We start from the raw sequence: 13,085 nt of genomic DNA on the forward strand, positions 1-13,085 counted from the left end.
TTTTGTTCTTCACATGTGTATTAATCTCTGAGTTAAATGTGTTTATACCCACATATTTCAGTTTCAAAGTCGTATGAATGAGTGTGAACATTAAACTGTTGTGTTAAAATATCCTGACTTGGAATCTTAAGCCTGAACAACTTCAGGTTATTGTATGGTTACTGCTGTTATTAGCAAGGCTTAAGGTAAAGTATTTTCAGTCCTTATTTAAAGTCACATATTTGAATTCAAGGTCAAAAAACAAAACTGGGTAGGAGGGGAAAATCTAGTAACAGATAAATGCTTATTGGATGACTTTTCCTATGATGCTGCCAGTGTGACTATCAGAATTTACTATGATGGATTCTGAGTAAATGTATTGGGTCCAGTAGTTCCAGGAAGTGCTGTCTCCTTGGGAAGCTGTTGGTGAGGGCTGAGGCCCAAGCAGCGGGGGTGGGTGGGGCTGCTCCTGCCGAGTCCTGCAGGGACAGTGGCCCCTAGTGCAGAGGGGCCAGGTGTGTCCTTTCCTATGGGTGCTTTTAGATTTGATTTTTTGTTTGCCTGTGCTTTGTGGGTAGGAGTAGTTAGCTTTGGTTTGTTTGTAGAGAAAAACAGAACACTTCACTTTGGTAAACTGGCATCTTAGTTTTCAGCCACTCAACTAGAAACTATCCTAGTGAAATGTAGGAAAAGAAAATCACCTTCTTTAAAACATTTAAAAGATAACAGATCTTTTATTGTGTTTTCTGTCAGTGACTTCAATGATTTCTAGTAATTTTTATGTGAAAACCAGCTAGCCCTTTTGAAAAATAAGTTTTATTTTATCAAAACACAAGATATCTGGTCCAATGGTGAGAGCACTACCAATTTTAACAAGTCTTTTGATGGAATATATGCTTACATTGCTTTTTTATTTGTGTTTTCAAATTTCAGAACAATTACAATGAGGGCTTGGGGGTAAGTACAGAGTCCTGGTCCCTCCCTGCCCTTAGAGTTTATTTAGTTTTAGCAGGCTTTGCACTAATGGCTTCCATTCTGGTGAACAACTTGCGAGAGGGAGGGAGAGGCAGTATAACCTCCACTTACAGAACCTGAAGTCTTCTGAGTAAATGTTCGTCAGGGTGCTTGTATTAGCTATCAGCCTACTGTGTACAAATGTATAGTCACCTTAGCTTAAACTATGATGTGAGAACTTTTTAAGAACTGTATATTCTAAAAGGAGGCTAGTTTGCCACTTTATATGTTTCAGCAAAGTCAACTTAATGTATTTGTGATAATTTATGCTATCTAACTTGTACCTAGGTTTGGACAATGGGGGAAAAAAATCATTACTACCTTGCAAACTTAGAAGCTAAAAAAAGTGCTCAGTATATATATCAAAGCGATTTTTCTCAATGTATTCATAAACAAATCTATAATTATTTTGCTAAAAATCTCTTTAGAAGGATTCCAGAGAGTTATCAAATGAAATGTTATTAACTAGGATTTAATTATGTTCTAGTCTAGATTATTCTGATCTTTGGTTATAATGGAATATGATCTATAACAAGAATAAACTTGAGCATTGCAATTTGAAGTCAAAGTAAAACTTTCTCTATAGGTTAAGACTTTATTCACTATTATATGAAAAGGCTTTTTAATAGGTAACTAAGTTTACAAAGTTTACCTTTAAATCACTCAACTGAAGATCACAGAAAATATAAATAACACAATATAGAGAGTTTTATTTTTGATGGGTCTCGCTTAGCCATCGATTGATGGCCATTTTCAGAGTCCTATTCGGTGTAAGTATCATTGAAGAAAGAACAAGATTTGTCATGGGACTGGTACGTTTCTTTTTGCTGATCCAATTTTCCATTGCTTCCTTTTCATATGAGTAGCCATCTAAAAAAAGGAAAAAAGCCACATACACAAATTATTTGCAATGTAGGAAAAGGGAAGTTAGGATCTCCAAAATGGTTATAAAAATTCCACTGCCAAGGCCTTTACTATGAGTTAAGTGGTATTCCTGTCTTGTACCACTGCTCCCAAAATATTTCTGCAATGACATCCTAAATTCTACCATGTAAACTACATTAAGATTGCACAAATTACCTTGAACAGTGTCCCAAAACACTGGAAAAGGGAACTTCTGTTAAAAATTCAGATGTAGCACCAAGGAAGAAAGGAAATGAATCAGGTAGGAGAGAGGAGAGTGGTGGTAAAGCTACAAGGTCCGGCTGTTGCTGCCAGCTCTGTGGATCAGTTAGTGTGGCTACAGATGGGAGCAAAGAGTTCTAGGGAAGACTCAGCTTAACTTTCCAGCACACTGAAAAGTCAGGGAAACAAGATGCCAAGAGATTATAGAGCGCACCTGACTATGGACTTGATAGTAAAGGCATTTACACTGCCAAAAGAAAAAGACCCACTGGCTAAGGATTTTAATACCATGTTCTTACAAACTTATTTGTACATGTAAAGGTTGGAGGTTTTGCTTCACTATTTTTATACTTGTAGCTCTTGCAAACTGAAAATCTTAGTTCCTGATTACATTTACACTGTAACCTATTTGTTTTAATCTGCAATGCATACAACTGTTGCAAACTAACAATGCCAATGTGTTACTAACGAAAGACTTAAAGATTTTGAAGACTTCTGTCACCATGATAGATTGTTTAGTCACTAAGTCGTGTCCGACTCTTTTTGCGACCCCATGGACTGTACCCGCCCCAGACTCCTCAGTCCATGGGGTTCTCCAGGCAAGAATACTAGAGTGGGTAGCCTCTCTCTTCTCCAGGGGATCTTCCTGGATCAGGAATCGAACCCGTGTCTCCTGCACTGGCAGGTCAATTATTTACCACTGAGCCACAAGGGAAGCCCCAATCGATCCACAAGGGCTGTCTAACTGAAACTGTGTTTCAGAATCACTTGAAAAAATTTTCTGATTATGTTACTGGACATATAATGTGGTCATTTACTTCCCTTTTTATCCTCCCGATTATTAGAGACTGGTTTGCTTTTCATGATGTAACAAGTGTCTTCAAAGTAAAACTGTAAGAACAAGTCACATCAAGAAGAGTCTGTTATCTGTCCAACCCATGTAACCTCTCTTCCTTCCCATGCAGGGAACCAGTAAGTTATTGTTTACCTTTTCCTTTTGAAAATATAAGCAAATGTATGTGTGCACACACATACATATATCCTTAAACATATCCTCATTCGTATTCCTCTATATTCCTAGATAAAAGTTAGCATGCTCCATACTATTCTATACCCGATTGGCCTTTTTATTCCCCCACATCCCTGTATGGATGTATTAATGAACATCTGGGTTATTTCCAGTACCATTTACAAATAGTGCTGCAACAAACAGTCTTATCATTTGGGAGGGAATTCTAGCAGTAGGATTTGCTGCATTGAAGAATACATTCATATAATTTTGCTAGAAATTTTCGTACTTTCATAGGAATTCTACCATTCTTCCCCACTAGCAGCACTGGTTAGAGTGCCTGAATTTTCCCCAGAGCTCAGCCAAGAGACTATGTTGTCAAACTGAGTTTTTACCGGTTTCTCATGAGCATTTTAAGGGAGCTAGAACATTTTTTCATCTGTTGAAGAACCATTTGCTTTTCTTTTTCCTGTGAACAGACCATATTTTTTACTAATTTTTCTATTAGGTTGCTCTTTCTTAATTTTAGATTTATTTTTGAGATATAACTGACATAAGCTTCAGGTATGCAACATAATAATTGTGTTGTTTCTCAAGATTGCTTTGGTTATTTGGAGTCGTTTGTTGTTTAATACACATTTTAAAATTGCTCTATTTCTGTGAAAAATGCCATTGCAATTTCTTAGAGATTGCACTGAAATCTGTAGATTGCTTAGGTAGTATGGACAGTTTAATGATACTACCCATGAGCACAGAATATCTTTCTATTTATTTGTGTCTTCAATTACCTTAATGTCTTGAATTTTCAGTGTATAGATCTCTCACCTCCTCAGTTAAATTCTTAGGTATTTCATTCTTTTTGATGCAATTGCAAATAGCATTGCTTTCTTAACTTCTCAAATTGCTTGTTACTAGTATACGGAAACACAACTGATTTTTACATAGTGACTGTGTAAACTAACTTTATTGAATTGGTTGATTAGTTATAATAGTTTTTTATGAACTTTTTAGGTTTTTCTATGTATGTCATCTTCAAGTTTTACTTCTTTTCCAATTTGGATGCCTTTTCTTTTTCTTGACTAAATGCACTGGCAAGGACTTCCAATACTGTGTTGAATAAAAGTGTTAAGAGTCTGCAACCTTGTCCCACATCTTTAAAGGAAGCCATTTCAGCTTTTTACCATAGAGTATGAGGTGAGCTATGGGCTTGGCATATATAACCTTTATGATTTTAAGGTAATGGCTCTCTGCCTACTTTATTGAAAGTTTTTATCATAAATGGTTATTAAATTTGGGAGATACTCTTCTGCATCTATTGAGATATTCGTATGATTTTTATCCTTCATTTTCTTAATGTGATGCATCACACTGATTTACAGATGCTGAATAATTCTTGCATCCTTAGAATAAATCCACTTGATCATGGTGTATGATTCTTTTAATGTACTGTTGAATTTGGCTTGCTGATATTTTGTTGAGGATTTTTGCATCTACAGTTTTCAAGGATATTGACCTGAAATTTCCCTTTCCTGTGTGTTCTCATCTGACTTTGTTATCAGGGTAATGCTGGCTCATAAAATGAGTTCGTAAGTCTTCTCTCTTGTTTGGACAAGTTTGACAGGGATTGATATTTTTCTTTAAGTGTTCATATTCTGTGGATGAAATAAAGATTTAAATTTTTATACTTCTTTTGGGTTTTGAATCCAGGTTAGGAAGTATTCCTATTCCCAGGTTATCAAGGAGTTTACCTTCATTTTCTTCTGTAAATTCATTTTTTTATATACATCTGATTCATTTGGAATTAATGTGTAGTATGACAGATTGAGCTAGTGTAGTATGACAGATTGAGCTAGTTTTATCCTTTCCATATGACTAGCTGTCAGAATACCACTTGTTTATTTATTTTTCCCACTGATTAAAAATTTTTTTTTTTATCATTCACTAAACTTCTGGGTTTTAAAAAATTCTTTCCATAGTCTATTCATGTGCTGATACCACACTGTGTTCTTTACAGAGACTTTATAACATGTTCTAATATCTGGTAGGGTGCGTTGTTATGTATTCTTTGCATTGGAACCTACTAGTCACCTGCTGTATATTTCTTGGAAAAAGCCTAATAGGGGCATCCTGCTGACGACGAAATCTTCCTACATTGGTATGCTAATAAGCTTTCCATGTTTTCCAATGTAGCTTTCCTTCACAGGGATGTTTTATGGTTTTCTTCATGCTGGTTTGCCTATTTCTAATATCCAGTGTTTTGGTTTTGGTTTTGTAAATTAAGCCTTCCATCATACCTTTTAACTGATTTTTGTTTATACACAAAGGCACACATACCACATGAAGGCTGTTTTATTGAGTCCTCACTGATTTAACTTACTAAACGCTGATTACCCCCACTGGCTCCTTGTTATATTCTATAATGAAATTCCTCTAGAAGACAAAACAAGGGTGAAGGCTCCTCTCAGTTTTGCGCCTAGTTGTGAGCCTTTATCTGCTAAGGGTATACTCTGCAAATTTCTTTCTTTGCTTCATTGTACGTACTGCTCAAATTTGTCTTGCCTTCTTCCCTTTAGAGAGAAGGGCACCAGATGGGTAGTTCCTCCTCCTTAGAAGCCAGAGTTCTGAGAGACAGTATGAGGTTTTAATAACCTCAACTTATTCCCTCTGAGTCCAAGAGGACATAGATGCTTCTGCAGATACTGTTACCACCTTTTGTTTTTGAGATATAATCTACATACCATAAAATCTACCCTTTTAAGTATATACAATTCAGGGGTTCTTAGTATAATTCCCAGTTATGCAACCATCACCACTATCTAATTTCACATTTTCATCATTCCAGAAAGAAAGCTTACCTCTTTATGGAGTCATGGACCTCTGAACCATATTAACAGTCACTCCTTTCCCCCAGTGACTACTAATTATTTTCTGTCTCTATGGACTTGCCTATTCTGGACATTTCTTATAAAAAGAATCATAACATGGTATTTGTTATCTGGCACATCCTTGCCATCTTCCTTTAATCATCCTAGTGGATATGAAGGTGGTATCATTGTGGTTTTGGTGTTCACTTCCCTAATGATGCTGAGCACCTTTTCCAGTGGCTGTTGGCCATTTGTATATCCTCTATGGGAAAAGGTCTATTCAAATCCTTTGCCTGTTTTTATCAGTTGGGATGTCTTACTATTGAGTTGTAAAAACTGTTTGCATAGAAAAATATACTCAATTTTTATTTATCAAAAGCTGATATACAAACTTATGTTATCATACTGGTCTATCACTGATAAATGATGTGTTAGTATTACTCTGAAAATACTGTGACTTGAGCTACAGCCAATTCATTTGCCACCAGGCTAGATACATATGATAACAGCATGTTTTTAACCTTTCAGGTGAAAGGGGCCCACTTTTGTAATTAATTTCTTACATTCCATTGTGGTGACACAATGCTGTTTTTGTTATTTCTGGTGATATATTCAAAAAGAAAGTACACTTCTTATTTTGAACTGAGAGGTATGATCAAGTCTCTCACCATGCTATGTTTCTCCTTACCTTGTTGGTAGTTTCTGCTCTGTGAAAACTTCCTGTGTTTGGGGCTGCATAGCTAATGGTGGTTATCCTCATGGAGAATCATGGTCTCCAATGTTCTATATATCATCCTGTGTCATTTTAACTTGGGGATCTGAACTCTTTCGCTGGCAACTATATAACCCCTTTATTTTTAGTTGCAACTATCTCATTTCTATCTATCCTTTTATTTCTAACCTCTCTGAATCCTTGTTTTAGGTTGAATTGTACTTTGTGAACTAACCTCAAACCTTGAATCTCTTTAGGGATGACTTAAGCAAAACTGTTATCAGTATGTTTGGTAATAGTTCTATCATTTTTTTTATATTTTCATAGATCACTTATATAAATTCTTTCACTATAGGAGCTGTTTTCTTCCATTTTGATGCTTAGGGAGGTGTGTACTTTTCAATACTAGTTTACTTTTACACTAGTATCTCTTAAAAAGATGAGACTAAGAGTATTATCAGTATCTATTAATTCCTTACTCTAATATTCAAATTAGAGAGTAGGCTTTTCCCCCCCTCATTGTCTAAATTTCAAATAATCAATGAGCTTCAACTTTTCATATTCTCTACTCTCCATGTTTCATAGTTGTATGATATCTACATTTTTTAGAGCATATGATCATAATAGTACTTTATTACCTTTAATTCAGCTCTGGTTTTAAATGAATAATTTTTTCCTTGCCTGCTTGTGAATTTTCAGTTTCTTGGGTGGTAGCAGTGAATAAAATGTCCACCCATTCACTCTATGGAGGTGCACACTTCCTGCTATAGGAAGTCAGTTACACTGGTCACTAGTTTACCCTAAAGTTTAATTGTAAACTTTCTGTGATATTATAAATATTGATTCTTTGGAATAATCAACAGTTCCCTACTGGTAACAAATATATTCCCTGAAACATCTGTTGAACAGAGGAAGCAGGAATTCTGAGTGGATCTGCAGCATCACTAATTATGTTAGCTTTCAAACTGTCCTACCAAAGTTCATCTCAAAGCAGTAAAAAGGATTATCAGAGCTACAAAGCAAGGACCACTTCCTCACCCCCACAGACATAGCCTGTCATGTATAATTTTAAAGGCAACTAGAGTTAGCTTATTTGAAATCAAACATCACTAGAGGAAAAAACTGACAATTTTAACAAGGAATACAAAGTGCACATTTACATTCAGTATTAACTAACTTGGCTTGTTTTCATTATATTTTAAAATTGACCTAAGGATTTTAGTTTTTGATAATTTATCATCTGACTCTCACTATAAACCCAGATACAAGCTGACAAAAGCTATACCAGATAGTCCTAGGAAGTAAATAATAAATATGCTCTATTCACAAAGTTTTACTTCATATTATTTAATATACTCAGATGGTTAAGTTCTGGTAAGATAAAGTAATGATACTTTGTTGCTAGAAGTATATAAAATGAATAGGATTAAGTGAACCCCCAAATTTCTTCCATTTAGAAACAGTGATTAAAAGAAGCATATTTTAATATGGGTTCAAATGACTTTTTGCTGGATTGAATACTAGCTCACAGGCCTGGGCTCTGAAATTTTAATATATCTGCTGTCCAAGTTCTTAGCCCACTGTCACCCACCTTCGTTCTGAGAAACTGACAATGCAAGCTCAACACTGCTTTGGAGCTATATGCCCTATTCCTGTACTCCTACAGGTAATACTTGACTGAAGATGAGCATGCAGAAACAAAAGAATTATTAGGACTGCACAAACCTTAGGAACAAAATAGATAGAACCAGTGAGAGGACTGTGAAGAAGGCTGAGTGCCGAAGAATTGATGCTTTTGAACTGTGGTGTTGGAGAAGACTCTTGAGAGTCCCTTGGACTGCAAGGAGATCCAACCAGTCCATTCTGAAGGAGATCTGCCCTGGGATTTCTTTGGAAGGAATGATGCTAAAGCTGAAACTCCAGTACTTTGGCCACCTCCTGCAAAGAGTTGACTCATTGGAAAAGACTCTGATGCTGGGAGGGATTGGGGGCAGGAGGAGAAGGGGACGACAGAGGATGAGATGGCTGGATGGCATCACTGACTCAATGGATGTGAGTCTGAGTGAACTCCGGGAGTTGGTGATGGACAGGGAGGCCTGGCATGCTGCAATTCATGGGGTCGCAAAGAGTTGGACATGACTGAAGTTGATTTACCATGCACGCATGCAGACTGTTCCAGAGCACTGTTACCTATATTATTTAATATGTACAATTTTAAAAAGTAACACAAGGCCTGAATAACTTTCCAAGGTCACAAAAATACAGAAAGACAGAGGTAGGATTTAAACCCAAGCAGTTTGGGTCAAGAATCTATGCCTCTTAATCTACATGCTAAATCAAATTTCCAGAATGACAAATCTAACTATTGGAATTTTGAAGGAAAAAAAACAACCTCTTATGAAAAGGTTACAGCATTAAGACAATGCAGAATGGAAGACTGCTAAGCAGGGAGGAGAAGCTATATACAATGAGAATAGCAAAGTTTTCCAGAATTGATAAAAGGCACAATTCATTCAAGAAGCAGTGGACCCTGAACAAGAGAAATAAAAATACACACCTGTCTAAAACAAAAAAAAATCAGGAACTGACATTATGTTTATACTTAACAGATGCCAAAGAATGTACTCTCAATAGATAAGAGAAAATGTTGATTTTTCTCTAAATATGTCACAAAGTGCTTAACATTTATTAGGTTTTTACTAAAAATTAACATATTTAAATGTTCAGAGTAGACAAAAACCCTGACTAGTGCAAAGCTGTTATTCCTACTCATTCCATCCCAAATTAAGTTTTTAAAGTTTCTGTAATTATAATAAAAATGTCAATAAGATTGTCTTTTGAGGCACAACAAAGTAATTCTAAAATTTATCTGGAGGTCAAAATGGACAAAAATTGGACAATATTTAAAAAATAAAGGTAAGCATAATTAAACTATGGCAGTGCCTATAAATATGAAGAATGAATCCAACAGAAATATTTAAACAAACGTATATAACAATATGCCTGTGGATGTTTCTCTATAGAATGAATGGAGAACTGTCTTAACAGAGTAGGTTAATTTATGCAACATTCATACCATAAGATACTGTCCTGCAGTTGAGAATGAAGTAGTTCTGAATATACTAACAAGGGAATACTATCTGATATAAAGTAAATTAAAAAATTTAAATATATCATCCCATGTGTTATACAACAAAATAAATATCTGGAAGGATATACTGGTGTATGGAAGAGGCCCCACAGTTTAAAAACATTTATGCTGCTTAAGTGTTTTTCATCACTGCACACATAATTTAAAAGGACAGATGAAAAAATACTGTAAGAACGCTGAAATATAGGCAGAAATGGGTCTTAAATTTTTTTTCTGGGACAGTTAACTCAACATAGGTACAGGTCATCCAAAATACCATGGTCGGGGGAAGGACACATGATCAATCCAGGAAAGAAGAGTGCAAGGTGAACTAGGAGAAAAAAAATTGTTTGATTCTATTAAAGATATTCTTGGGCTTCCCTTGTGGCTCAGCTGGTGAAGAATCTGCCTGCAGTACGGGAAACGGGGGTTCAAGATCCCCTGAAGAAGGGAAAGGCTACCCACTTCAGTATTCTTGTGTGGAGAATTCCATGGGTTGTATAGTCCATGGGGTAGCAAAGAGTCAGACACAACTGAATGACTTTACTTCACTTTCATTAAAGATGGACTGAATCTTTCCCACAAGGAACACTTCTAAAACAAAGTAACACAGGAAAGCTAAAAATAAACTGATGGTGACTTGCCAGGGATTATGTTATTCAGGTTATTAAATAACCCAAAGGTTATTTACTGTGTAAGTCCATCCATATAAGAATATGAGATGACAAAATGTTAGAAACAGGACAGACTGGGGTGGAGGTGAGAAGAGAGCAAGTCAGGTGATGTATGTAGTTATAAAAAGGTATTAAGAAGGGTCCTGGTGGGTTTGGAACTGTTTTGTCTTGACTTGGTGGTTGATACTCAAAACCTCCAATAGGGGCAAAACTGTATACAACTTAATGCACTTCCGGGGAAAACTAAGAATTGTGAATTGCATCAGTGTTAATAGCCTCATTGTAATTTTATAGTGTCATCTGCAAAATGCTGCCAGTGAAGGAACTGGGATAAGTGCAAGATATCTCTTATTTCCTAAGGAAAGGAGTGTGAATCTACAATTGCATCAATAGTAAAGTTTAAAAATAAATGGTACCACAATGGTTAAAATGAAAAACAAAGGCAATACTAAATGTACGGAAAGCTGCGGAGCAACTGGAATCCTCATTCACTGCTAGTAGAAGTATAAACTGATTCAACCATATTCTTGATAACTATATATCCATTCCTAGGAATATACCCCAAAGAAATGCATATGTATAATCACTCAAAAAATGATGAAAGGTTCATGGCAGCACTGTATAACAGCCAACAATGACTACCAACAGTAGAATGAATAAATAAACTGTATATTCACACATGAGAATGAACAGATTACTGCTTTGTGCAACAACATGATCATACAAACATGATACTTAAATCAGCGAGACCCCAAAGAGACGTGCTTCTCAGCAAAGAAAACTATAGACAAAATGAAAATATTTATAGACTGGGAGAAAATATTTGCAAATGATGTGACCGACAAGGGCTTAAGTTCTAAGATACACAAACAGCTCATACACCTCAATCAATAACTTAAAATCCAATCAAAAAATGGGCAGAAGACATACAGATAGCCAGCAGGCATCTGAAAAGATGATCAACATCACTAATTATTAGAGAAATGCAAATAAAAATTACAATGAGGTATCTCATACCAGTCAGAATGGCCATCATCAAAAAGTCTACAAATAATGCTGGATGGAGTGTAGAGAAAAAGGAACCCTTCTACACTGTTGGTGGCAATGTGAACTGGTGCAGATACTATAGAAAGCAATATGGGGTTCCTCAAACTAAAAATGGAACTACTATATAAGCCAGCAATTCTACTCCTGGGCATATATCCAGAAAAAACTATAATTCAAAAAGATACACACACCATGTTAACAGCAACAATATTTACAATATTCAAGACATGGAAACAACCTAAATGTCCACTGACAGATGAATGGACAAAGAAGATAAGGTACATATATACAATGGACTGTTACCCCCGAAAATGCATTGTTGTTTATAGCAACATGTATGGATCTAAAGATTCATACAAAGTCCAAAAGAAAAACACAGTATCACTTACATGTGGAATCTAGAATAAATATGTCTACAAACAAAAATAGACTTACATGTGGCTGTCAAGAGGGAGGGAAGGATGGGGAGTTTGGGATTAGCAGATGCAAACTGTTATATATGGGATGGATAAACAACAAGATCCTACTATGTAGTACAAGGAACTATACATTCAATCACCTGTGATAAGCCATAATGGAAAAGAATATGAAAAAGTTTATGTAGTTATAAGAATCACTTTTCTGTATATTAGAAATTAACACTGTAAATCAACTATATTTCATAGACTACCCTTGACTTATTATGTGAAAGTTCAAGATGTACACTTATGTTTATTTTAAATACATAAAATGAAAGAAGTATACCACGGAGCTATTAATAAAGAAAACAAGAGAGCCAAGACTGAAATGAATGAGACAAAATTCGAGACAAAATACATTAAGTGATTCCAGTAAGAATATTTTAAGATGATAAAAAATTCAAATCTAGCAATATGTAAAGAGGATAATTCAGATTCCCAGCCATCACACACACACACACACACACACCCCCACCCCCGCCCCCCCCCCCAAATTTAACAAAGTTGCAGGATATAAACTCAAGATATAAAATTGTGTATAGAGGGCACATCTCAACATAACAAAGTCCATTTATGAAAAACTCACAGCTAACATCATACACAGTGGATAAAATCTGAAAGCCTTTCCTCTAAAATCAGAGACAAGGATGTCCACACTCTTGCCACATCTATTTAACAGTATTAAAAGTCACAGCAATCTGACAAGAAAAGAAAAGGCAACCAAACTGCCAGGGAAGAAGGAAAACCCACATCTGCAGATGACAGGATACTATATATAGAATAACCCTAAAGTCTCCATCAAAAAAGTAGAATAAAATAAGTAAGCCTACAGGATACAGAAATACCTGTTGCCTTTCTATATGTTAATAACAGGCTATCAGAAAAAGCACAAAAACAATCCTATTTAAAATTTCATCAAGGATCACATACCATGATCAAGTGGGTTATATCCTGAGCATGAATACACACAAATCAATCAATGTGAGACACAAAATAAGAAACTGAAAGATAAAAACTATATGGTAATCTCAATAGATGCAGGAAAAGCCTTCATCAAAATTCAACAACTATAT

General features: G+C 35.6%; 1 protein-coding gene and 1 long non-coding RNA gene across 4 annotated transcripts in view; both read right to left on the reverse strand.

The window, feature by feature from the left end:
- Positions 1-1,549: 1,549 nt before the first annotated feature.
- The window catches only part of WDSUB1 (WD repeat, sterile alpha motif and U-box domain containing 1), a 72,911-nt gene continuing 61,375 nt past the window's right edge, over positions 1,550-13,085 (reverse strand). The window contains exon 11 of one of the 3 annotated variants that reach the window (XM_040229149.1): positions 1,550-1,863. In XM_040229149.1, coding sequence (XP_040085083.1) covers positions 1,703-1,863 — 161 coding nt within the window. In that variant the 3' untranslated portion in view covers positions 1,550-1,702. The remainder of the gene's footprint in view (positions 1,864-13,085) is intronic. The other 2 variants (XM_040229150.1, XM_040229152.1) reach the window with 2 other exon arrangements.
- Positions 1,985-9,553, reverse strand: LOC120854833. The gene is made up of 2 exons (XR_005719072.1): positions 7,748-9,553; positions 1,985-7,715 (listed from the first exon to the last, which is right to left on the reverse strand). It is a non-coding gene; the product is annotated as an uncharacterized LOC120854833 (long non-coding RNA).

This window comes from Oryx dammah, unplaced genomic scaffold, assembly GCF_014754425.2.
Source record: "Oryx dammah isolate SB20612 unplaced genomic scaffold, SCBI_Odam_1.1 HiC_scaffold_27, whole genome shotgun sequence".
Taxonomy (NCBI): Eukaryota; Metazoa; Chordata; class Mammalia; order Artiodactyla; family Bovidae; genus Oryx; species Oryx dammah.